The 24,526-nt window shown below is 41.9% G+C and overlaps 1 protein-coding gene across 1 annotated transcript in view; it reads right to left on the bottom strand.

Annotated features, from left to right (window-relative positions):
- Positions 1 to 24,526, bottom strand: part of KIT (KIT proto-oncogene, receptor tyrosine kinase) — a 100,892-nt gene that overhangs the window by 50,132 nt on the left and 26,234 nt on the right. Inside the window, exons 2-4 of the mRNA XM_068278570.1 lie at positions 11,359 to 11,634; positions 8,860 to 9,138; positions 1,991 to 2,124 (exon numbers count right to left, since the gene is read on the bottom strand). Of these exons, the coding sequence (XP_068134671.1) occupies positions 1,991 to 2,124; positions 8,860 to 9,138; positions 11,359 to 11,634 (689 nt within the window). The remainder of the gene's footprint in view (positions 1 to 1,990; positions 2,125 to 8,859; positions 9,139 to 11,358; positions 11,635 to 24,526) is intronic.

Here is a 24,526-nt window from a genome sequence, read left to right as displayed (position 1 = left end):
GGAATATCTTAAAGCGGACCTGAACTCAGAACTTCCTCTCCGCTCTAAAAGATAAGCAACAGCACAATAACCTTTAACCCTCCTGGCGGTCTAATGATTTCCGCCAGGAGGCAGCGCAGTTTTGTTTTTTTCTTAAATCATGTAGCGAGCCCAAGGCTCGCTACATGATAGCCGCTGCTCAGCGGCATCCCCCCGCCCGCTTCGATCGCCTTCGGTGATCTATGATCAGGAAATCCCGTTCAAAGAACGGGATTTCCTGGAGGGCTTCCCCCGTCGCCATGGCGATGGGGCGGGATGACGTCGCCGACGTCAGCGACTTCATTGGGAGTCCCGATCCACCCCTCAGCGCTGCCTGGCACTGATTGGCCAGGCAGCGCACGGGGTCTGGGGGGGGGGGGGGGGGCGCGACGGATAGCTGACGCAGCTAGTAAAGTGCTAGCTGCGTTCAGCAAAAAAAAAAAAATGAAAACTTCCTGCGCAGCTCACCCCGAACTACATTCGGGGTTACCGCCAGGAAGGTTAAAGAAAAACACTTCTTTCTTATGCTGGGAATACACAATGAGATTTTTCAGGAGATTTACTGTCCGATCGATTTTCCGATAGTTTCTCTGATCGATTTTCTGATAATTTTTCTGTTGGATTGCCATTGACTTTTATGAGAAATCAATCAGAAAAACGATCGAAAATCAGATTGGACATGTCGGATATTAATCTATCGAACCATCTATCTGCCAAAAAATCTCATGGTGTATTCCCAGCAATACAGCCGATATAAAATCCTCCAATAAATCTGCAGCTTGTCTACATCCTGTTTCATGAAAGCAGATACATTGTTAACATCCTGCGTTTACCAATTAACTGCTCTGCCGTGGCAGGCAGCTGACTCAGCTGAGATAAAATTACAACTTGTGATTAGACACAGATAAGAGGGAATTAGACAAGCTAAACTCTCTAAATATATACAATGTGCATTTCTCTATGCTTTCCTTGTGTCCTGTGCAAGAGTTTAGGTCCATTTTAACTTATCCGTTTGTTTTTTGGATGTGGGAAGAAACCCATGGAGAAAAATATACAAACTCCATGCAGATAGCATCCTAGCCCACATCTGAGCCTGGGACACTAGCGCTGCAAGCAGGAGATCCTGTTCTTCCTTTTCTAATTGCTCTCCTCCTCCTTTCTCTATAGAACAGCACAAGCCAGTCAGCGACAACCTGTGCAGCAATCATTCTGAAAACTGTCAACCAGCATTGTCACTAACGATCATCCCAGGTGACAGTTATCGAGCATCTATATGTAGGTTTAGGCATCTAAATTCATCAACCCAACCTTTTTTTTATTCTGCTGATGAAATCTGTGCTTTAGGATACATACACACCAATCACAATATGAAAACTCAGCTAGATGCTGACAAAGCGGAGATCCATCTGAGCAAAGCAGACAGGTTCTCATTACCGTTCACACAATTTGAAAATGGAAATTCAGATTGGGTTGTGTTTTCTTCCTCAGAAACGATCAGATTAATGGAATATCACCATGCCATTACTTATGTACAGACTTGCATTTTTCTCTAATAACTTTTCCCAAGCATAGCGGACAATAAACAGACCTGACAAAAGTAAGTGTTGTTTTCACATGTAAGTACACTCCAGGGCGCCCAGCACTAAATCTGCAGACTGGTGTTTATAGTGCACTGAGAATTTGAGACACCCAGCAGCTGTTACCACACTGCCGTCCCTCCCTCCATTACAGGGTCCTTTCACATCACAAAAGCTTTTATGTGGCCAAAGCAGCAAATTAATACGTAAGCGCCACAACCACGCTTTAATAATTTAGCACTGTTTGCAGGCCATTATTCAAAGAAGTGTTTTCATTCCGTGATACAACATGAGATGTTGTTGACAAAGGCAGCGTGATTGATACGTTGTGGGAAATGTCACATCCAATTTGAATCGAAGTCAGAGGAGGAATATAACGGTAAGACGCCACTCACCATGTTCGGCGCATCCATCCAGTCCACCTCTAACGTGTTAACGTCCTTTGCCGCGCAGGTCACCTGGAACGCCTCGCCGGTCTTCACAACCAGCTTGGACTTGGTTAAGAAAACCACCGGTAATTTTTTTTGTACTGATAATGAAATAAATAAAACAACAATAAAAAATAAGGGTGACATAAAAAACAATCATACCATAGTTATTGCCAGCAACATCTGCATACTGATAACTTTTAAAGTAGACCTGAACTGAGAACTTCCTCTGTGCTCTAAATCTAAGAGATACGTTAATAAACTTTGACAAACAAACAAGCAAACACAGAACACTTATATCGCGCTTTTCTCCTGGCGGACTCAAAGCGCCAGAGCAGCAGCCACTAGGACGCGCTCTATAGGCAGTAGCAGTGTTAGGGAGACTGGCCCAAGGTCTCCTACTGAATAGGTGCTGGCTTACTGAACAGGTAGAGCAGGTAAAGAGAAAAATTTCTTAGTTATAGATGATACAAATCCTGAAATAAATCCCCAGTGTTTCTACTTCCTGCTTTCATGGAAGCAGGCATACTGTTAACATCCTGAACTTTCAAATGAGCTTATCGCTTATCTGCCGTGGTAGCCAGCTGACACAGGAAAGAGATCAAATTACAACTTGTGATTAGTCACAGATGGGGGGTAATTAGACAGGCTAAACTCTCTAAATGCATACAGGGTGCATTTCTCTATGTTTTCCTTCTGTCCTGTGCAAGAGTTCAGGTTCACCCTAAACAACAGGATATAGTCAGTTTATATCTTCACAGACCAAATCATAAACCATTACAAACCAAAAGCCCACAAATTATTTTATTTTAATAATCTTTAAAGAGACACTGAATCGAAAAAAAAATTATGATATTATGATTTGTATTTGTAGTACAGCTAAGAAACAAAACATTACGATCAGATACATCAGTCTAATTGTTTCCAGTACAGGAAGACTTAAGAAACTCCAGTTGTTATCTCTATACAAAAAAGCTATTAAGCTCTACGACTTTGAAAGTCGTGGAGAGGGCTGTTTTCTGACTTTTATTATCTCAACTGTTCCTGAACTATTTAATTTCCTCTAGCAGAGGAGAGGTCATTAGTTCACAGACTGCTCTGAAAGAATCATTTTGAATGCTGAGTGTTGTGTAATCTGCACATATTAGAGAATGATGCAATGTTAGAAAAAAACACTATATACCTGAAAATAAAAATATGAGAATATTTTCTTTGCTGCTAATCTTCTAGTAATTATTCATAGTACACAACCAATTCACTATATCATATATTTTTTTTCCGCTTCAGTGTCTGTTTTATCCATTGCCTATAAGATGCTCTAGAACAGTGTTTCTCAACATTTTATCAGTATGTACCCCTTTTAACACCCTGTACTAACCAAGTACCCCCTAGCATAGTAAACATTATCACAAGTACCCCTTGAGAAATATATATTTAATAGTACATGATAATTGGTTCTAAACAATTTCCAAGCATTTCATATTGCTTTTAATTAGCTAAAATACTAATTTGGAGTTGTTTATATGAGATTTGTAATTTTCTAAAACTATTACTATTCTAGGCTAAGTATATGAAGCCCGAGTACCCCCTGGAACCATCAGAAGTACCCCGTGGGGTACACGTACCACACGTTGAGAACCTAGGCTCTAGAATACTGCTGAAACAGCATTTCTATTGAAACTTTTTTTTTTCCGTCATAGATTACTGACAGTCAGTATATTAGTCCAGGCGTTGAAATACGTAACAATGGCAGCTGCCATGTGCTGGAGTTTCTGCACAATTTTATGGCAACAGTACTTCAAACAGAACGCTGTTACCATGGTTGTAAATAACAATGTTTATTTATTAATAACAGCAAACTGCAAAGAGACTTGTGTAACACTCATCTATATCTATGGATTTTTTATAGCAAGTCGTCCAACTGGCTACAAAAACTTTTATAAAGCGTTTAATTTAAAACTGTAATTCAAAATAATTCCCAATCCAATTAAAGTTCATGGAACCCTCCTATAAATGGGATATACAGTAGCTTAGCAGTTGGACTCCACCTCTCTGCTAATCACATGACTGAGGCCTTGGAAGCAGCAGTTACCATGGCTACACACACAGGGACTAGGATAGGGATTGAAAATCAGTCCTGTTACCGAAAGCCTACAGCTAATACTAGACCAAGGTACACGAGCCCCTTAGATCAATAATACAGTATCCATAATGTGTCCCATTTGCTTGAGTAAGATATTAGCAAAAAGGGACACAGCTGAATTGTGTTTTATAGTTTTGCTTATACAGCAATATAGGAGACTGAGCAGCTGTGAATCCTAACAACGCCTGCAGATACCCAGAGACACATCAGCCCTTCTGTCAAATGACAAAACAGCCAGTCAGGGTCTGACGTTTCTTCACCATCTACAGCGGTAAATCAGGCTGTTCGGGTGCACTCTGTGCTATTTGCAGTTAGTGCAGCATGAGGAGCTTGTAGCTCCAACTTTATACTCCATTAAAGTGTACCCAAGGTGACATGTGACATGATGAGATAAACATGTGTATGTACATTGCAAAACTTAATAACCAGGCTGTTTTACTTGCTTGAAAGAGTTAATTTCTAGGCATGGAAGTGACAGCTTTTTTCTTTTTAGCACCTTGTCGGGAATATAGTAAACATTACTGATAAGCAAAGTTTTCCTGGCAGAATTCAACTTGAGAGCAGGGAGAGATAAAAAAAGGTCAATAGTTCATGTATTTTCATTTAGGGACACTTAATAGGCTGCAACTGAGCAGAGACAACAAAACATTGAACCTGCTTTGTAAATGTTGAAGGCCTGGTTCACATTGGCGTTCGCCGTCAGGATTTTCCGGACCGGATCCGGACCGTATACTGTACAAACGGAACGGACATTCGGCGATCCAATGTAACTATGGATCCGTACACACTCGTCCGTTCCTCACTGACCGGATCCTGACCGGATCTGGACTCTTGGCTACGGTCCGGATTTTTCCAACCTGCTCTATTTTTGCGGTACGTTTCATCTGGCCGCCGCACCCGGACCGGATCCTGACTACACCATCCGCACAGCAGAAACCAATGAGAAACTGAAATCACACAACACACTGGCTATAAAATCCGGCCTATGTACCCCACTTCCGTAGCGTTTTCTATGGTGATAGCGGCCATTTTGGATGGTGACACATGGGCCCAGCATTTAAGGAGTGGAGCAGCAGTGAGTTCTTGCTGGAGCTATTTGGGACATGTCACAAGAAGAGGTGAGGACTTTCACACCTGAGGACCTGATTCAACAGGTGCAGCAGCTACCTGCCCTGTGGGACAAGGGGCACCAAGACCACAGCAATGTCAGGCTGTGCAAAAGACTGGGGGAGCAGATAGCCAAGTCCTATGTCGAGGGGTTTGACGACCTGCCCTGCAAAGAGAAAACGGCATGGGGTATGTTGACTACAAGTGTTGTTTGGGGGGGCTTGTGGCTTTTCATTTGTGCTTTGTTTAATTGTCATGTATTTTACGTCAGGCTGTCTCCAACAATGACTCCAGGGCTTCTGCAGACCTCCCAGACCCCAGTCATTTATATAGTCTGATATCTCTTTAAAAAATGGATCCGGTTAGCAACCGGATCCGTAACGGATGAAAATCCGGATGCAAACGGACCGGATCCTGATTGCAACCGGATGCATCTGGACCGGATATGGACGGAACGGATCCGGACATCTAGTCCGTTTTGGTTAAAAACGCAAATGTGAACCGGGCCTAAAAATAAAATAAAACCATGGGATATCTAAAAAAGTTAATTTTTAGGAGTAGGAGGATGAATACAATTGCTTATCTCATCAGTTTATTTTCACCTTAGGTTCATTTTAAATAACAACAATAATAACACAAGAAGGACAAACAAGTCCCTGCCACGGCCACATGGACCTCTGGAATACTATAAAGTGCACCATACCCTTCCTGAGCCAGAAAAATGAAACAAATATTGATTCAGTAAGCTAGATAGGTGAAAAGCAACATGTTCTTGTAACATGTTTTGCTCACAAGTGCCTGGAAAGATAACTCAGTCTCTGTGTGCCCATTGCTAGAGAGTAGAGACTGCTCTATACCCCTGGGAGAAATTTAGGATCATTAGTAACTGGGGGTCACGTGTTAATGGATGATAAGACCGAGCTACAGTGACTACAGCATCATGACTTCATTACATGAACTGTAAGAGAAGCTATTGTGCTGGCAGCTTGGGAGTACAGGCACTGATTATATTTAGAAGCTCATCACCTATCCTATGGAAAGATAGGCTATCTGCCATTCAACACCAGCATAAAGGGAGCATTAGACAGAAGTAACACTAAACACACACATGAACATAAGACACATTTCTCTACCAACAGTTGTGATTTGGGCTAGGTAAATGTCCTGAATGAGTGCGTATAGCTATCTGCCGTTTTCCTAAAAGAGGCCTATTAAAAATTATATGGAATCTATCCATCTATAATAACTGAAGATGCCATCATAACTTAACCCTTTCCACTCGTATGTCCCGCATTGTGGGACATTGCGAATGTCCTGTTGCACTATGCGGGACATTTTTTCAGCGGCGGTTTGCAGCGCATATGGCCCCCAGCAAAGCCCAATCTCTCTCCCCATATTTAGTGGGCATGTAAGACTACATGCCCACATAGGTGGTACCCCCCCTGCCCCAAACCGGAAGTGCGCAATCTGCGCTACCAGGAAGTGACAAATGCATTGAAATTTCCTTGCATTTTCCTTGCAGATTATTTGCAGATTCCTTTTTGCAGATTCCTTGCAGATTCCATTGCAGATTTCTTGCAGATTGCTTGCAAAGTTGCATAGAGGAGCAATGGCATCTTATGTAATGGACGTGGAGGAGCGTCTAAATAGTAGCCAGCATTTCATTGCTCTAATTTTCAATACCAAAGATTGCATCGTGTGTAGTGACATGAAGACACCGGGTGGCGGGCATAAAACCACCTATTATTGCAAAACTTGCTCATGCAAGCCAGGATTACACCCAGGAAATTGCTGTAAAATTTACCATACCTTGGCTTTCCTCTCTAAGGCCTGGTGCACACCAAAAAACGCTAGCAGATCCGCAAAATGCTAGCAGATTTTGAAACGCTTTTTCTTCTTTTTGTGTAGCGTTTCAGCTAGCATTTTGCGATTTTGGGAAGCGTTTTTGGTGTAGTAGATTTCATGTATTCTTACAGTAAAGCTGTTACTGAACAGCTACTGTAACAAAAACCGCCTGGCAAACCGCTCTGAAGTGCCGTTTTTCAGAGCGGTTTGCATTTTTCCTATACTTAACATTGAGGCAGAAACGCATCCGCAATCCAAAATCTGCAGCAGCCCGGGAGTATGCGTTTCTGCAAAACGCCTCCCGCTCTGGTGTGCACCAGCCCATTGAAATACATTACCCTAGTGGATCCGCACCCGCAAGCGGATCTCAAACCGCAGCAGAACCGCTCTGGTGTGCCCTAGGCCTAACAGCCAATAGAAGAAGCCAAACTGTCCAAATAAGGTATTAAATTAAATGTTATAATGTGTTCTTTAAAATAAGATATACCATGTTACGGTGTTATGTTCCATGTTAAAATGGGAGAGAGAGAGTAAGAGGGAGAGCGCATTTCTGTAAAAAAAACTGAGCAGAAACGACTCCCTTTAGGGGAAAAATTTCGAGTGGTAAGGCATTCAGCGCTACGTAATATGGTGGCGCTTTATAAATACAATAAATAAACAAATAGTGACATTCCCATTGCTAGCAGCAGACAGCATAATGAGATTTTACTTTAAAGCGGACCTGAACTCAGAACTTCTTCTCTGCTCTAAAAGATATGCAACAGCATAATAACCTTTAAAGAAAAACGTTTCTTTGTGGTGATACAAATTCTGCAATAAATCTACACTGTTTCTATTTCTGGCTTTCATGAAAGCAGACATACTGTTAACACTCTGTGCTTTCAAATGAGCTTATCTGCCTTATTCGCCATGGCAGTCAAGTGACACAGGGGAGAGATCACATTACAACTTGTGATTAGACACAAATGAAGGGGAATTAGACATGCTAAACTCTCTAGATACATGCAGAGTACATTTCTCTATGTTTTCCTTTTGTCCTGTGCAAGAGTTAAGGACCACTTTAATAATAAGTATTTTAGTATTTCTTGCATTACTAGTGCAGCATTTCCGCTGCCCATACAGGTGCACTTTAGACTGTTTAACCTTTCTCCTACTCAGCTGTGAACTGGCAGATCTGCAGGACGTTTAGCTCTCTACAATGATGCTCACGTCTGACAGATGTGGGCAGTCTGAACATACCCACATCATTAGAAAAACAATGGAACCAAATACTCGAGAACTACACACATGACCTTCTGTGGCCACCATTAACTGAATCTGTTATCCTGGCCAATGCCGGTTGCTTTATTTCGTCAGGCCACACACAGGCCATTTCTGATCAGCAAGCTTTAACTCAGGATTGAACTTCATCCCAATAAGTAGCTGGTACCCCTTTTCCCACGAAAAATCTTTACCTTTTCTGGAATAGATCATCAGAGGGATCTGTGTGGCTGATATTGTGGTGAAACCCCTCCCACGGTGTGATGTCATGACCATGGCCCTAAAAGATTCCGGCCTGTGAACCTCACTGCATTGTGAGAAGTAACAGCCGTTTCAAACTGTCAAGCAAGCAGCATCTCCGTGTGTGTGGTTGTGTGTGTGTGTGTGTGTCTGTTCAGTAAAATTCCTCTTTATGTGATTGTCATCTAATGGTGTCCAGTCACCTTTGCTCAGACAAATAGAATGCATCTTGTTTCCTTACCAGGTGTGACCATCAATTCAAAGTTAACAGTCGTCTTCAACTCCCCATTTTGAGTTACAGAGCAGACGTAACAACCATTGAATGTAGTCCTAATATTCTTTATGGTGATGCCATTCTCAGTATTGCTTTCGTAGGTAAAGCCAGCAGGTAGATTTGAGTAGTCACACTTTCTAATGATGTAGTCAGAAACATCTGGATCAGAGAGGGGACAGACACCAGTGGCATCCTGGCCTTCTTTGGCATCAAAGTAGTATAGCACCTCGAAGAATGGGGTGATATCTGAAGAAGAAATATATACTACGTAACAGAAATAGTTAAGTGAGCTAAGAAGTTCTAAACTAGCTATAAAACTATAAAGCAGTGTATTGGTGAAGAGAAACATTGTATTACAAATTGTATATACAAGTAGCCTCTTACTAAAAATGTATCAACTGACACATGGCTATTTTAAAAATGCAACACAGTTTTACTGAAAATCAGTATAAAATCAATGATGTGACACAGCGAATATACAGTATAATAGGTCATATATAGAAACAATTATTCTTAAACAGGTGAGAGCACTGAAATATTTGCGCTCTGTAAAATGAACTCTTGTCAGATGGAATACAGAAAACATAGGGCCAGATTTATCAAGAGGGTCTAAGACAAAATATTAGTAGGTTTTTAGAAATCCGTGCAGAACTGTCTCAGACAGCCTAAAAAAATCGCTAGATAGTGCAGATTCCTTCTTACCCTGTTAGGAATAGAAGGAGTTAGGAAGGTCTCTCAGGCAGTGCAGTGTGTGAGGGAAATTGCTGTTGCTGAGGTAACCAACACACCTGCTGCCAGCAAGCTCTGAGTGAGGGGGGGAGGAGCCCTTCACAAATCACATCTAGCCTGCACTATCTGAAGAACTGCTAATGAGCACTTCTTAATCTGCAGCAGTTAAGGAATTGATTTACACTTTTCTTAACTGCAGTGTAGCTCTAGAAATCCACGCTAAGCTGCCGCTATTACATAGGCTTTGGGAAGGTTCTTACTAACATGCAGAACTGTTCTTCTGCTGGTTAGAACAGCTTTAGAAGAAAAAACTGTCGGTAATGCTTTGATAAATCTGGCCCATTGTGTTATATAATGTATAACAATGCAAAGTTATACAATGTACATACCGGTATATAGCAATGCAGGAGACAGTAATACCAGCTACTGACAGCTGCAAGTTAATACACCTGTCCTGACGCATTTTGTGATTGAAAGCCGCTTCATCGGAGATCCAAATCATGAGCATATTCTCAAATTTTAATTTCTCTCAATTTGGAATTACTCAATTTAGAACAACTGTTTGTATTTTGCTCTTACATAGTGTATTATTTGGTTACAGATATTGGCTGTAGTATGTTCTGTAGCAGTGTAGCATTCTAATATTCTTTGGCTACAGTATGATTCACAAATACTCTATCTATAATTTGCTTAGAGCTTGCATTAGTGTTAGTTCATTGAATCCTTTAGGCTGATTTAAACAAGCGTAACCTATCAATTTATAGCAAAAACAGTGATTCTACAAGCTACACTTAAAGGGATCATGCTTCCCCATTGTTGCCCAGTATATATGCCCTACCCCAGTGCACAACAATTTAGTTCTACAACTAATATAATACAGTAAGGCGTTTCTTTAACTCTTCATTAGTATTTCACTGGTGAGGGCTAAAGTTAAGGTGCCCATTACAATATGCAACCGTAAGCAAGGATTGAACTTCATCCCAATCAGTAGCGGATACCCTCTTACCCAAGAGAAATCTTTTCCTTTTCACAAACAGATCATCAGGGGGCTCTGTATGGCTGATATTGTGGAGAAACTCCTCCCACGGTGTGATGTCAGCACCAGAGTGCTGACATCACACTGTGGGAGCCTTGTTGCATTGTGGGAAATAACAGCTTTTACCAACTGCCAAAAATAAATTATCTCTTTCCACAGACATTGCCTGCCAGCAGTGAAAATGTCGCCATGTGATAAAAGTTAGAATGTAAATCAGGGAGAGGAAAGATTTTACAATGGGCAAACACTGACTAAATCATTTATAAATAATTATCATAAAAATTAAGCACTTTTCCAGAACATTATTTTCGCTGCAGCTCCTCTTTCAGTTAAGACATTAATTGGAAACTGGATGCAACTGTTTAGCAAACATGAAGAGATGTTTTATGAATTTGCATCTTTGGTTTCTCAGAAATCCCCAACAGCAGCCTGATCTTAGGAGAACAATGGAAGCTATCATCCGCAAGGAATTTTGGCTGGATGATCTTCTATAAGCCAGTATGAATAGGTGTACAGCTGCAGGCAAACCCAGCTTCAATCAGGGAGTTTTGAACTTTAAAAAGTTGTCTGGTTTAGAGTTTAGTTGGACAAATTTATGAGCCGATTTGAACTGATCTTTTCAATCTGTATTCTGTAACATTTCACTTTACACTCGAGCGCTTCTCTTCATAATGGCACAAATGCATTTAAAGGAATCTCACCTTTAACAGCGAGATGAAAGGAGGCGTTGCTGCTGGTCTTTCTATCAAAGCAGATATACTTCCCGGCATACTTGCGCTCCACTTTGGTGAAACTGAGAAGGAGCACATCGCCGTTTCTCCGTATCAAGCCACGCGTAGGTTTCTGCCTCCTGGGATTTCCTGGTTTTTGGTAAAGCCATTCCAGCTGAGAAGAGCCAGTACAGCTCACTTCAAACCGCATCCCGGACTTCACCGCCTCCCTTTCTTTAGCACCAGAAATCACAGGAGAAGAATAGGCTGCAAAATAGAAAATAAAATGTTCAAATGTCTCCACTGTGATGGAAATACTGGCATGCGAAAGACAATGAATACTCTGTACAGTGAAACCTCTAATGGTGGCCACTAATGATCCAATCTTTTTCATCCTATCTTACCATTTCTATGTAATAGAAGGGAACTGCCGAAATTATCCATTCAATATATCCACTCATTTTACCCTTATACTACACAGATTTGGTAAAATTGGATGAAAAATATTGGAACATTAGTGGCCACCATAAGAGTGCTTGATGCCATCCATTGAAAAAAGCACAATCAAAAGTCAGCCACACTTTTTCCAGTTCCAATCTAGCACCAACCATTTCATATATTTTTAAGTGAATATGGAGACTGACAACATTTGTTCTCCCCTAAAAATGATCCTCCATCTACGATAGGGGCATATGACAGGGATAACTATTAGATTGTGAGCTCCTCTGAGGGACAGTTAGTGACATCACTATCTATTTTCTGTAAAAGTGCATCACAAGATGTCAGCACTATATTAATACACAATACTGATGACTTTAACCTTCCTGGCATTATAATTATTTCCAGATTTAGGGTCTAAAAGCCGTGTAATTTTTTCACAAGCTTTTAGACCCTAAAAACAAGAAGGAAAAAAAAAACATACCACAGATGGATCTGCAGCACTCAGGCACAGGATTTCCGTCCCGAGCCTAACTCGGGGTTTACCACTAAGGAGGTTAAGGACTCGCACAAACTTACATGTCATGACAAGGTCACCTAGGAGGACACTGATCCCTGTACTTCATTTAAAACACCCCCAAACAGCTGCAGGCAGGAGTTTGGAGAGGGGTGCTACACACACCAGCCACAGTGCAGAGGTCACTAGTGGCACTGCCAGGAGTTTGAAATGTTTCTTTATTTCTGGAACTATTGGAGAAAACACATTAAAAGGTATATCCTCTATATAGGGGGCCTATATTGCCAAGTTATCTCATTGCCACTTCTTCAGGCTTCTGTTTTAAAACTGCATCATTTAGAGATGAAAGAAAAATAAGTGGGTGAGCAGATCTTCTATGATGCCAATAAATGCTTTGTTCGCCATACCAAAATTATCCTACAGTGGCAATGTCAAACTCCCATGGCTGTGGAGTTGGTACAAAAATCATCTGACTCCGACTCCTCAGTTCATGAAACCACCAACTCTGTTTCTCTGACTCCTCAACTCCGACTCCACAGCCCTGCAAACTCCACTCACTTGGATTAGTGGATCACTAGGAAAATAGTAGTGGTATGGGGCCCACTGATTTGCAAATCATTATATGGCTTAAGCCCTTGAGGGCCCGTTTCCACTATCGTGAATCTGCATGCGTTTCCTGCATGCAGATTCGCACAGCCAATACAAGTGGATGGGCCTGTTTCCACTTGTCAGTTTTGCTGTGCGTTTTTCTGTGCAGGTTTTTTCTGCACGGCAGAGCCCTCAGAATTCGCCTGCATGTGGAATGCAGGCGAATCGCACACAATGTATTTAATAGGGAAATCGCATGCGTTTTTCCCATGCGTTTTTTGCCGCGAATTCGCATGCGAATTCGCATAGGTACCAATGTAAATTCACACAGGCAGTGACATGGTTAAAATCGCATATACACTCACCTATGCGAATTCGCGGCAAAAAACGCATGCGGAATCGCATCCGCATGCGATTTCGTCAGCGGTGGATTCCGCACCGCAATAGTGGAAACGAGCCCTTATGGTTGCAACAATGCAATGCGTTAGAAACAGCATCAGTTTGGGGGCTCCGCTGCTGACAAAACATATATCATCCACCAACAGCAATGGTCAAGGAGATGCTAATAATATCAGGTTGATTCAAGTTTCACGCTAATTTAATGCAAAGTGATGCAGCTCGGAAATGGTCCAATCAAAGGCCTTCCATTCTTACTCAACAAGCTATGCTCCTTTAATAAAATCCTACAATATTCACAAAACTCAGTGGTCATTTATATGAAGCACTTCTATAGCAGCAGGTTAAAGTGGACCTGAGCTGAGAACTTCCTCTCTGCTCTAAAAGATAAGCAGCAGCATAATAACTTTTAAAGAAAAACATTTCTTTCATACAACTGACACAAATCCTACAATAAATCTGCACTGTGTCTACTTCCAACTTTTATGGAAGCAGACATGGGGTTAACATCCTGTTTTTACAGATTAGTTGCTCTGCAGAGGCAGCCAGCTGACACAGGGATCAATTTACAGTAGTGATTAGTCACAGACGAGGGGGGATTAGACAGGCTAAACTACACTTCGCTCTATATACACACAGGGTGCATCTGTCTCTGTTTTCCTTCTGTCCTGTGCAAGAGTTCAGGTCCACTTTAAGGTATGATTGAATTAATTGCTGCATTGTGAAAATCAATTTTTGGTTTATATATAAAAATGATCTCCCAAAGAAAGAGAAATAGCGAAGAGACACAAAAGTTAAAATGTGAAAAAAAAATGCATTTAGCAAGTCTGGCCACATATAAGAACCATGCAATACTGGCTGAATACATACAATACAGAGCATTATTCTCCAGATGAAAACAGCTTTATTTGGTTTGTACAACATTTACAATTAAACTTTTCACATACAGGATAATGTATATATAAATTCGTCTGGTCAGCTTTAGGGCATCAAAGTAGAACGAATACAAAAGCGTGACTATAGAGCAGCCTTCAGACATCATAACATCAGCTGTGAGCATTGAGCATACTGTGAGGAGAATTATTTTAAAGCAGAACTCTGAAAAGATCACCAGTAATAAAACTCAGTACTGTGCTCAGCGTAGAGTTACTGAAGGCACACATTCGCCGGTAAACTACCAGACTATATATCTTGGTGTCAAATCATGTAATCCTTGCATGGTGTGACAGTAGTAGTGGTCAGAAACCTGAAATGCCCTTGCAATCAATTGCTGAAGATGCCAATTAGAAGTTTCATTTTCGTTTAAAGGCCATGCAATTTCAACATCAGATTGGTGGGTCGAACCAATAATTTCCGACAGGTGCAAATCGACAACGGGATCCATTTTCTGATCACTACTGCACAAAATCGATCCCGTCATCGAGAGCTGATCGGACCTATCGGAAATTATTGATTTGACACATCAATCTGACGGAAAATTGTATGTTGTGTATCACACCTAAGTTTCTGATCTTCTCCGTCTCATATCACACAGTCTATGAGGGTCAGGGTTGGACTGTGATAAATCAGGCTCTGAAGGTACGAACATACACTGTCGCCCACAGGGAGCAGGATTTGACCCCCTGGATGTCATTTTGGGGTCAAGTGCTATACAACCGTGTTACTAGTCTACAGACTCTGCTGGATCTTTAGGTGATGTCAGGAGGTTCCAGTACACATGATAGATTCCCAACGTCCTCCTTGCGTGTCAATCACAATTCACACATGCATTCAGTGAGACAAGCGTTCAATCCATCCATATTTACCAGCACGTCCGAGCCAAAATTGATGCAAGACTCAGTGATCAGCTATTTCTTCCCGGCATGCTGAAGAATTCACTTTTAATTCTGAAATGATTTGGTCGTTTTATTGGACACTGATAATATCAAGCACAACATACAACGCCTGACAGCCATAGAGGCATTACATGCATTAGGCAAGGAAGCATTAGACCGTTCGCTGCCCCCTTCATGATCATGTGACTAAGGGAGGAGTGTTTCAGACCGACTAGAGTATAGACTGCTGAAGAGAAGAGGACAGTCTATGAATTGGTGCAGTATTTTTTATTTTAAAAAACACTACACATTTTAACAAATCTTTTTCATATATAATTTAAATTTATATATATATCCTATGGCTAGACTCATGCTTTAAAAAGTAGCAGTAGGGTATTGTACCGTGTTAGCCATCAGTAAAAGCAAGAAGTTTTAAATCAGGATGATACCATTTATTGGCTAACTACAAATGAATAAGAATAAACAAGCTTTCGGCCTTGCAGCCTTCGTCAGGTTTATATCCTGTTAGTTTGCAAGCTGGTGGTACAGACAGCTTATATACATGCAACATCAAAAGGAAAAACAGATATTTTTTTCAAGCATAAATACATCATTAAGATGCCTTAATACAAACAGACCATCTAAATGGGGTAAGATAAGGATCCTTGTTTACTTTATTGCTCCCAGACCTGGTATTAGGATTGACCCAGAGGTATCGTAAATTCTTAGTTCACAAGTTCAGCTAGGGTGGCTGAGACAGTTCATATATCATCCATCTCATACCAATATAGAAAGTTGTTGTCCTTATTCAGACCCTTCTGCACAGCTTTGAAACAATTTATAAATTTTGTTTCTGCTATTAATCGGTCATTTGACGTTTTGAAGCCGCCCTTCAGGGCAGTGACACGAAGATCATCCATGCTGTGTCCGTTGGACCGAAAGTGTGTAGCAACTGGGAGTCCAGATTTGGTATCATTAATAGTGTGCCTGTGTCCATTCATACGTTTGCGCAGAGTTTGTCCAGTTTCTCCCACGTACATAACATTGGGGCATTTAGCACACATGATCAGATATACCAGATTGGTGGACCCACAAGAAAATTTACCTTGTATTCTGTACTCCTGTTGTGAACCTGGTATCGTTACCCTGTCAGTGGAGTAAATGTGTCTGCAGGTCCCACATATTTTTTGTCGGCAGGGTGATGTTCCGTTTTGTTGAGGCCTATTCAAAGAGCTCCTGACAATCATCTGTTTTAGATTGTGTGGTTGCCGATATGACAAGAGTGGAGGTTTAGGGAATATCGTTCTCAGTCTGTGATCCTTGTGTAAAATGGGATGAAGTTCCTTAGCAATCCTCCTTAAGATTTCCAGGTGTGGGTTGTAGGTGACAACCAAAGGGACACGTTCCTCTTTCTGGTTTTGCTTATATTTCAGGAGTTCAGTCCTGGGGATGTTGCTGGCTTTCCTGATTTGGGCCTCAGCCATGGGAGGACTGTAACCTTGTTTAATGAAAGTGCTCTTAAGGTGATCCAGGTGCTTGTCTCTGTCCATCCTGTCAGAACAAATCCGGTTGTACCTTATAGCTTGGCTGTAAATTATAGAGTTCTTAATGTGCTTGGGATGAAAACTGTCATATCTTAGGTATGTGGGACGGTCTGTAGGTTTGCGATACACAGAGGTTTGTATGTTGTTACCCCTGATGTATATGGTGGTGTCCAGAAAGTTAATCTCTGTGTGAGAGTAGGTAAGTTTCAATTTGATTGTAGGATGGAAGGCATTGAAGTTCCTGTGGAACTGGAGAAGATCATCCTCACTTGCGGACCAGATGATTAAAATATCATCAATGAAGCGGAAGTAGGCCAAGGGTTTTATGCCACATGCATTGAGGTATTCCTCTTCGATTTTGGCCATGAATAGATTTGCATACTGTGGAGCGAATCGCGAACCCATTGCCACGCCCATCTGCTGTAAATAGAGGTCCTGTCCAAAAGTGAAATAATTATGAGTGAGAATGAATTTGATCAGTCCAGTAATAGGCTTTACAGGTATGCCCTGACCCTGAAGATATTTACGGCAGGCCGCAATACCATCATCATGGGGAATGTTCGTGTACAGGGACTCCACGTCCATCGTGGCCAGTATGGTTCCCTCAGGTACTGGGCCGATGGCTGACAGTTTGTTCAGGAGGTGGGTGGTATCCTGTAAGTAGCTGGGTCTTTTACAGACAAGAGGTTTCAAAATGTTTTCCAGCCACCCTGAGATGTTCTCTGTAAGAGTTCCGCTCCCTGAGATTATGGGCCTGCCAGGGTTTCCCTCTTTGTGGATCTTGGGAAGCATGTAAAAGCAGGCTGTTCTAGGCTCTTCAGGGATAAGGGTCCTTACATGTAGTCTGATGTTTGCAGGCAATCTGTTAACCATCCTATTAAGTGCCATCCTGTAGCCTTTTGTGGGGTCCCCCTGTAATTTGGCATAGTGAGCGGTGTTGGATAATTGTCTTTGTGCCTCCTGGATGTAGTCACTGGTGTTCATTATGACTATGGCACCACCTTTATCCGCTGGTTTAATAATAATGTCCTTATTCTCCTTAAGGGATCTGATGGCCTGTCGCTCCTGTGGTGTTACGTTCTGGGCCAGTGTCTTTCTTTTGCTCAGGATCCTGTCAGAGATTCTGCGTCTGAATTTGTTTATGTATTTATCCAGGGCCGGGTTTTTTCCTTCTTTGGGGGTCCATCTTTTTTTCTTTTTTTTCTTTTTAGATCTGGTGCGTTTTGGTCCATTATCCATTGTATCACAGGCTTCCTTATCATGGTAGTGTTCCTTGAGTCGCAGCTTTCTGAAAAATTCCTCCATATCTCCACAGAGTGCAATCCTGTCTATGGGTCTCGCAGGGCAGAATGACAGGCCTTTGGAGAGTACTGACATTTCAGCTTCAGTAGCCTGATAAGAGGAAAGATTCATTACACCTGTGGGTTGCTCTTTTTCTGCTGCTTGTGCATCCAGGCGTCCACTCTTAATTCTAAGTCTCTGAAGTTTTTTCTTTTTGTTGTTAATTAGGAATCTCTGTAGTTTCACATAGAAGGTCTGTAGTTGATCCCATGTATATCCAGTGTGGTCATCATTCAGAGACAGTTTCAGGCTCTGTATCTCATCCTTTGTAATCCTCTTACGGTTATAGCAGACTCTTAAAAGGTTATTCCGTATTCTCTCCGAGCTCCTCCTGCAGATTTCTTCTGCAAACCTGCTATTGTATGTATGCAGGGTGGGATTCTGTATCCTTAGTCCTTGAGGTATAAGTTTTTCCTTTTTGCATGTAGTCAAGAAAAAGATGTCGCTGTCCAGTTGTGCAAGAAAAAAAGATGGACCCCCAAAGAAGGAAAAAACCCGGCCCTGGATAAATACATAAACAAATTCAGACGCAGAATCTCTGACAGGATCCTGAGCAAAAGAAAGACACTGGCCCAGAACGTAACACCACAGGAGCGACAGGCCATCAGATCCCTTAAGGAGAATAAGGACATTATTATTAAACCAGCGGATAAAGGTGGTGCCATAGTCATAATGAACACCAGTGACTACATCCAGGAGGCACAAAGACAATTATCCAACACCGCTCACTATGCCAAATTACAGGGGGACCTCACAAAAGGCTACAGGATGGCACTTAATAGGATGGTTAACAGATTGCCTGCAAACATCAGACTACATGTAAGGACCCTTATCCCTGAAGAGCCTAGAACAGCCTGCTTTTACATGCTTCCCAAGATCCACAAAGAGGGAAACCCTGGCAGGCCCATAATCTCAGGGAGCGGAACTCTTACAGAGAACATCTCAGGGTGGCTGGAAAACATTTTGAAACCTCTTGTCTGTAAAAGACCCAGCTACTTACAGGATACCACCCACCTCCTGAACAAACTGTCAGCCATCGGCCCAGTACCTGAGGGAACCATACTGGCCACGATGGACGTGGAGTCCCTGTACACGAACATTCCCCATGATGATGGTATTGCGGCCTGCCGTAAATATCTTCAGGGTCAGGGCATACCTGTAAAGCCTATTACTGGACTGATCAAATTCATTCTCACTCATAATTATTTCACTTTTGGACAGGACCTCTATTTACAGCAGATGGGCGTGGCAATGGGTTCGCGATTCGCTCCACAGTATGCAAATCTATTCATGGCCAAAATCGAAGAGGAATACCTCAATGCATGTGGCATAAAACCCTTGGCCTACTTCCGCTTCATTGATGATATTTTAATCATCTGGTCCGCAAGTGAGGATGATCTTCTCCAGTTCCACAGGAACTTCAATGCCTTCCATCCTACAATCAAATTGAAACTTACCTACTCTCACACAGAGATTAACTTTCTGGACACCACCATATACATCAGGGGTAACAACATACAAACCTCTGTGTATCGCAAACCTACAGACCGTCCCACATACCTAAGATATGACAGTTTTCATCCCAAGCACATTAAGAACTCTATAATTTACAGCCAAGCTATAAGGTACAACCGGATTTGTTCTGACAGGATGGACAGAGACAAGCACCTGGATCACCTTAAGAGCACTTTCATTAAACAAGGTTACAGTCCTCCCATGGCTGAGGCCCAAATCAGGAAAGCCAGCAACATCCCCAGGACTGAACTCCTGAAATATAAGCAAAACCAGAAAGAGGAACGTGTCCCTTTGGTTGTCACCTACAACCCACACCTGGAAATCTTAAGGAGGATTGCTAAGGAACTTCATCCCATTTTACACAAGGATCACAGACTGAGAACGATATTCCCTAAACCTCCACTCTTGTCATATCGGCAACCACACAATCTAAAACAGATGATTGTCAGGAGCTCTTTGAATAGGCCTCAACAAAACGGAACATCACCCTGCCGACAAAAAATATGTGGGACCTGCAGACACATTTACTCCACTGACAGGGTAACGATACCAGGTTCACAACAGGAGTACAGAATACAAGGTAAATTTTCTTGTGGGTCCACCAATCTGGTATATCTGATCATGTGTGCTAAATGCCCCAATGTTATGTACGTGGGAGAAACTGGACAAACTCTGCGCAAACGTATGAATGGACACAGGCACACTATTAATGATACCAAATCTGGACTCCCAGTTGCTACACACTTTCGGTCCAACGGACACAGCATGGATGATCTTCGTGTCACTGCCCTGAAGGGCGGCTTCAAAACGTCAAATGACCGATTAATAGCAGAAACAAAATTTATAAATTGTTTCAAAGCTGTGCAGAAGGGTCTGAATAAGGACAACAACTTTCTATATTGGTATGAGATGGATGATATATGAACTGTCTCAGCCACCCTAGCTGAACTTGTGAACTAAGAATTTACGATACCTCTGGGTCAATCCTAATACCAGGTCTGGGAGCAATAAAGTAAACAAGGATCCTTATCTTACCCCATTTAGATGGTCTGTTTGTATTAAGGCATCTTAATGATGTATTTATGCTTGAAAAAAATATCTGTTTTTCCTTTTGATGTTGCATGTATATAAGCTGTCTGTACCACCAGCTTGCAAACTAACAGGATATAAACCTGACGAAGGCTGCAAGGCCGAAAGCTTGTTTATTCTTATTCATTTGTAGTTAGCCAATAAATGGTATCATCCTGATTTAAAACTTCATGCTTTAAAAAACAAGTGACACCGATGCTAACCTAGAATTAAAAAACACATATATAAGTAGATAAATACTAGTTCTACTTACATAACAGATGTATTGCACTGTCCACCTTATGATTCTTCTGAATTTTACAAAGGAAAAGCAGAGAATCCTATTCTAGACAGTTTCCATCTTGGTTACCTTTGAATGAAGCTAATCCTGACATCATTTCCTCCTTCACTTTTTTCTCCTCTTGCTAACTGTGTATTTGTTATCCGCCCTCCTTCCAGTGTATTCAGACACTCCCACTGAGGTCTATACTAGGAAGTGCACTGTCTTATGTCATTAGGAGTGGGAAATAAAGAGAAGAGGAGGAATATATTATAGATAAAAAGATCCCCCAGCATGCAACTGTTTTACCAGCCAATGGCAATTAAAGGGCCAGTGCTCCTAAGGTATGTTATAACTCCAAATCACAACAGCAGACAAAGTTTTGAAAGATTTGACTGCAGGATTAGCATCTTTATCACTTAATACACTCCGGACCAGCTGCTGTTGAAATTTGATTTTTATGGTGACAATCCTGCCAGTAGATCATTCTCCCTGCAGCACTGAGGAAAAACATAAAAGCTAACTGTTTCAGGTAAATTGATGTAGGTCACCCGGCTAATTATTGCTTTCCAGCAGTTCACCTGCCCTGTTAAGTAGTAATTTGGCAGTTATTTCTGTACATTACTGCTCTGTGTACTGTTTAGCTTTCTTGCAAACTTTAAATGGAAAAACAAACCACAGCATACCATATATTGGCAGCCCAGTTCCCATTCCTGTAGTAGAAAAGTGAACCAGCAATTCATGCTACTGCCTTATGAAAGATCCGTGACATGCAAATCAATTACCATTTTAATTGCATGAAATTTTAAAAAAGACACGGATGCACAGAAACATATGCTGGAATACAGCAGCAATATGCTGTAAAGTTTTTTTTACTACCTGGAACAGTCGTGCTACCCCTTCCTGCTCTCTAGATGGAAGCCCTGGACACAGAGAATGATTGTGTGTCACCATAAAACATTTTTAATGACAATGGCAATGATTTATGCACAGCTGAATGCAATAAAAGGGCAGCATTTTACTACAATATTGCCGTAATTACAAATAAAAAGATATGTTTAGAACACTGTCAGTGTAACAATTTCACGTTTACTGTCCTAACTCCCATCAGAGTTGAATGTACTGGGAAAGGTTTAGGGACAGTAACACGGCCTTCCCACCCAAGCACTACAGCAAAGTCCTCCAGCCATGCTCTGCTGTACAGTGACAAGATGGGCAGCCACTAACCTAAACTTGCCCATTAACGCTACCATTTTTTCATCAGATGTGATCTTTTGATGTGATTTTTACAATCAAAAGCAATCAGGAAGCAATACTCGATTATTTCCATAAACAGGTATTAGGACATTTTCTCTCTTAATAATAAATAATAATCTGAACATTTATATAGCGCTTTTCTCCTGTCGGACTCAAAGCGCTCAAGAGCTGCAGCCACTGGGACGCGCTCAAGAGGCCACCCTGCAGTGTTAGGGAGTCTTGCCTTGAACTCCCTACTGAATAGGTACTTGACCTAGCCAGGATTCGAACCCTGGTCTCCCATGTCAAAGGCAGAGCCCTTAACCAGTACTCTATCCAGTCACTCTTCAGATGCAACCGTAAAATCCAACTTTCAGATTAACTGAATTTTCAGTTCCAAGTGACCAAAGAATCATTTCACTTCAATTTTCACCAAACACTGCTCTGTTTTGTGTACAATTCGATTGTAAATATTGCATCAAAAGATTGCATCTGATAAAAATCTTGTACCATTAATGGGCACCTTTAGTCATCCCCACAACTCCAATCAGGTAGTATCAGAAAAGCACCAATCAGGTAGGACCAGAAAAGCTCCAATTAGGTACAGTAAAAAAAAAGCTCCAATCAGGTAGGACCAGAAAAGCTCCAATTAGGTAGAGTAAAAAAGCTCCAATCAGATAGGACCAAAAAAAGCTCCAATAAGGTAGGATCAGAAAAGCTCCAATCAAGTAGGATCAGAAAAACTCCAATCAAGTAGGATCAAAAAAACTCCAATCAGGTAGGACTAGAAAAGCTCCAATTGGGTAGGATCATAAAAGCTCCAATAAGGTAGGATCAAAACAGCTTCAATCAGGTAGGATCATGGATGGGGTGAATTCACCTCTGAATACCATGAGCAGTGCACATAGTTAAAATGCAGCGGTGCACTCACGCAGTCCATGATCCTACCTGTTTGGACCTCTGCAAGGTCTCCAAACTTTGGCAGGTTTTACTCATCGCAATAAAGTTGCTACAATTAACTGAGGAGGTCTTCAGTTTATATTTGACGGATCTACATCAGGAGTGGCATTATGCATTTGATTCTACCTTTGGCACTCCACACCATAAGACTGTTGGCTATACTGCAGCTGTGCTGTACTGAGTGCTCGATTACTCTTTTAGATTACTTCCAAATAATAATCTTGTGTCTCCTCATCCCCACCCTACGTCTCAAGACAGCCCTCTGAATTGCCAATCTGTTTCTCCCCAATTAAATGACTGTATGAATTCCTGAGTTCAGATTATAAAGAACTGGCTCTAGATTCCATATTAAGGTAGCCATGATTGGGAATGTTCAATCAATCTGCCAGTAATGTATTTACTGCCAACTTTGTGGTTGATTAGCAGCCCAAATCTAGGCCTGTTTCCCAGTTTTAAACAGTGAAGAACAGGGTTAGATTTTTTTTAAGGGGGGCAATAATTGCTGCCCATGTCCCTATTGCAGATATTTTCTTTGGCTTCCTGTCTCTGGGGCCACGCAGAGCTTTGTGGCTTTAAAGAGAACCCGAGGTGGGTTTGAAGAATATTATCTGCATACAGAGGCTGGATCTGCCTATACAGCCCAGCCTCTGTTGCTATCCCAAACCCCCCTAAGGTCCCCCTGCACTCTGCAATCCCTCATAAATCACAGCCACGCTGCTGACAAACAGCTTGTCAGAGCTGGCTGTGTTTATCTCTAAAGTGTCAGTCTGCTGCTCTCCCCGCCTCCTGCAGAACTCCGGTCCCCGCCTGCATCTCTTCCCTCCCTGCTGATTGGAGGGAAGGGACGGGGGCAGGGCCCGGAGCTATGCAGGAGGCGGGGAGCAGCTGAGACTGACACTACAGATGTAAACACAGCCCCACAGCACGGCTGTGATTTATGAGGGATTGCAGAGTGCAGGGGGACCTTAGTGGGGTTTGGGATAGCAACAGAGGCTGGGCTGTATAGGCAGATCCAGCCTCTGTATGCAGAGAACATTCTTTAAACACACCTCGGGTTCTCTTTAATATGACAACTAGCAGTCCCAGAGGAAGGCAGAATTAGTCTACAAGAAAAAGTTTGTAACTGTGACTCTTGGAGAGATGTTCCCACTTCCTTTCTGAGAAAGTGAAGGAAATTCTCACACATGGAGAGTAAAGACAGCATTAAGAGTCTCTATCCACTTAGTATGCTATTCAAAACCAAAATTATTTTCCTCCTATAATTAGGCTTAAGGGCTCCTTTGCACTGGCGTGGTGCACTGCTACCTCAGCCTAGTGTATCCCTATAGGGGAGTTCACAATCCCCACGTTGCGGTATGCTAGGCCGAAAGTGCCCGATCTAACAGCGCAAAACTATATTACCGTGCAGCTTCTGCGGCGATCTGTGGTGGCCCGGAAGTCATGTTAGTTTAGGGCGACGCAG

Source organism: Hyperolius riggenbachi, chromosome 1 (assembly GCF_040937935.1).
Source record: "Hyperolius riggenbachi isolate aHypRig1 chromosome 1, aHypRig1.pri, whole genome shotgun sequence".
Lineage (NCBI taxonomy): Eukaryota > Metazoa > Chordata > Amphibia > Anura > Hyperoliidae > Hyperolius > Hyperolius riggenbachi.
This window is presented reverse-complemented; position numbering and strand designations above follow the sequence as displayed.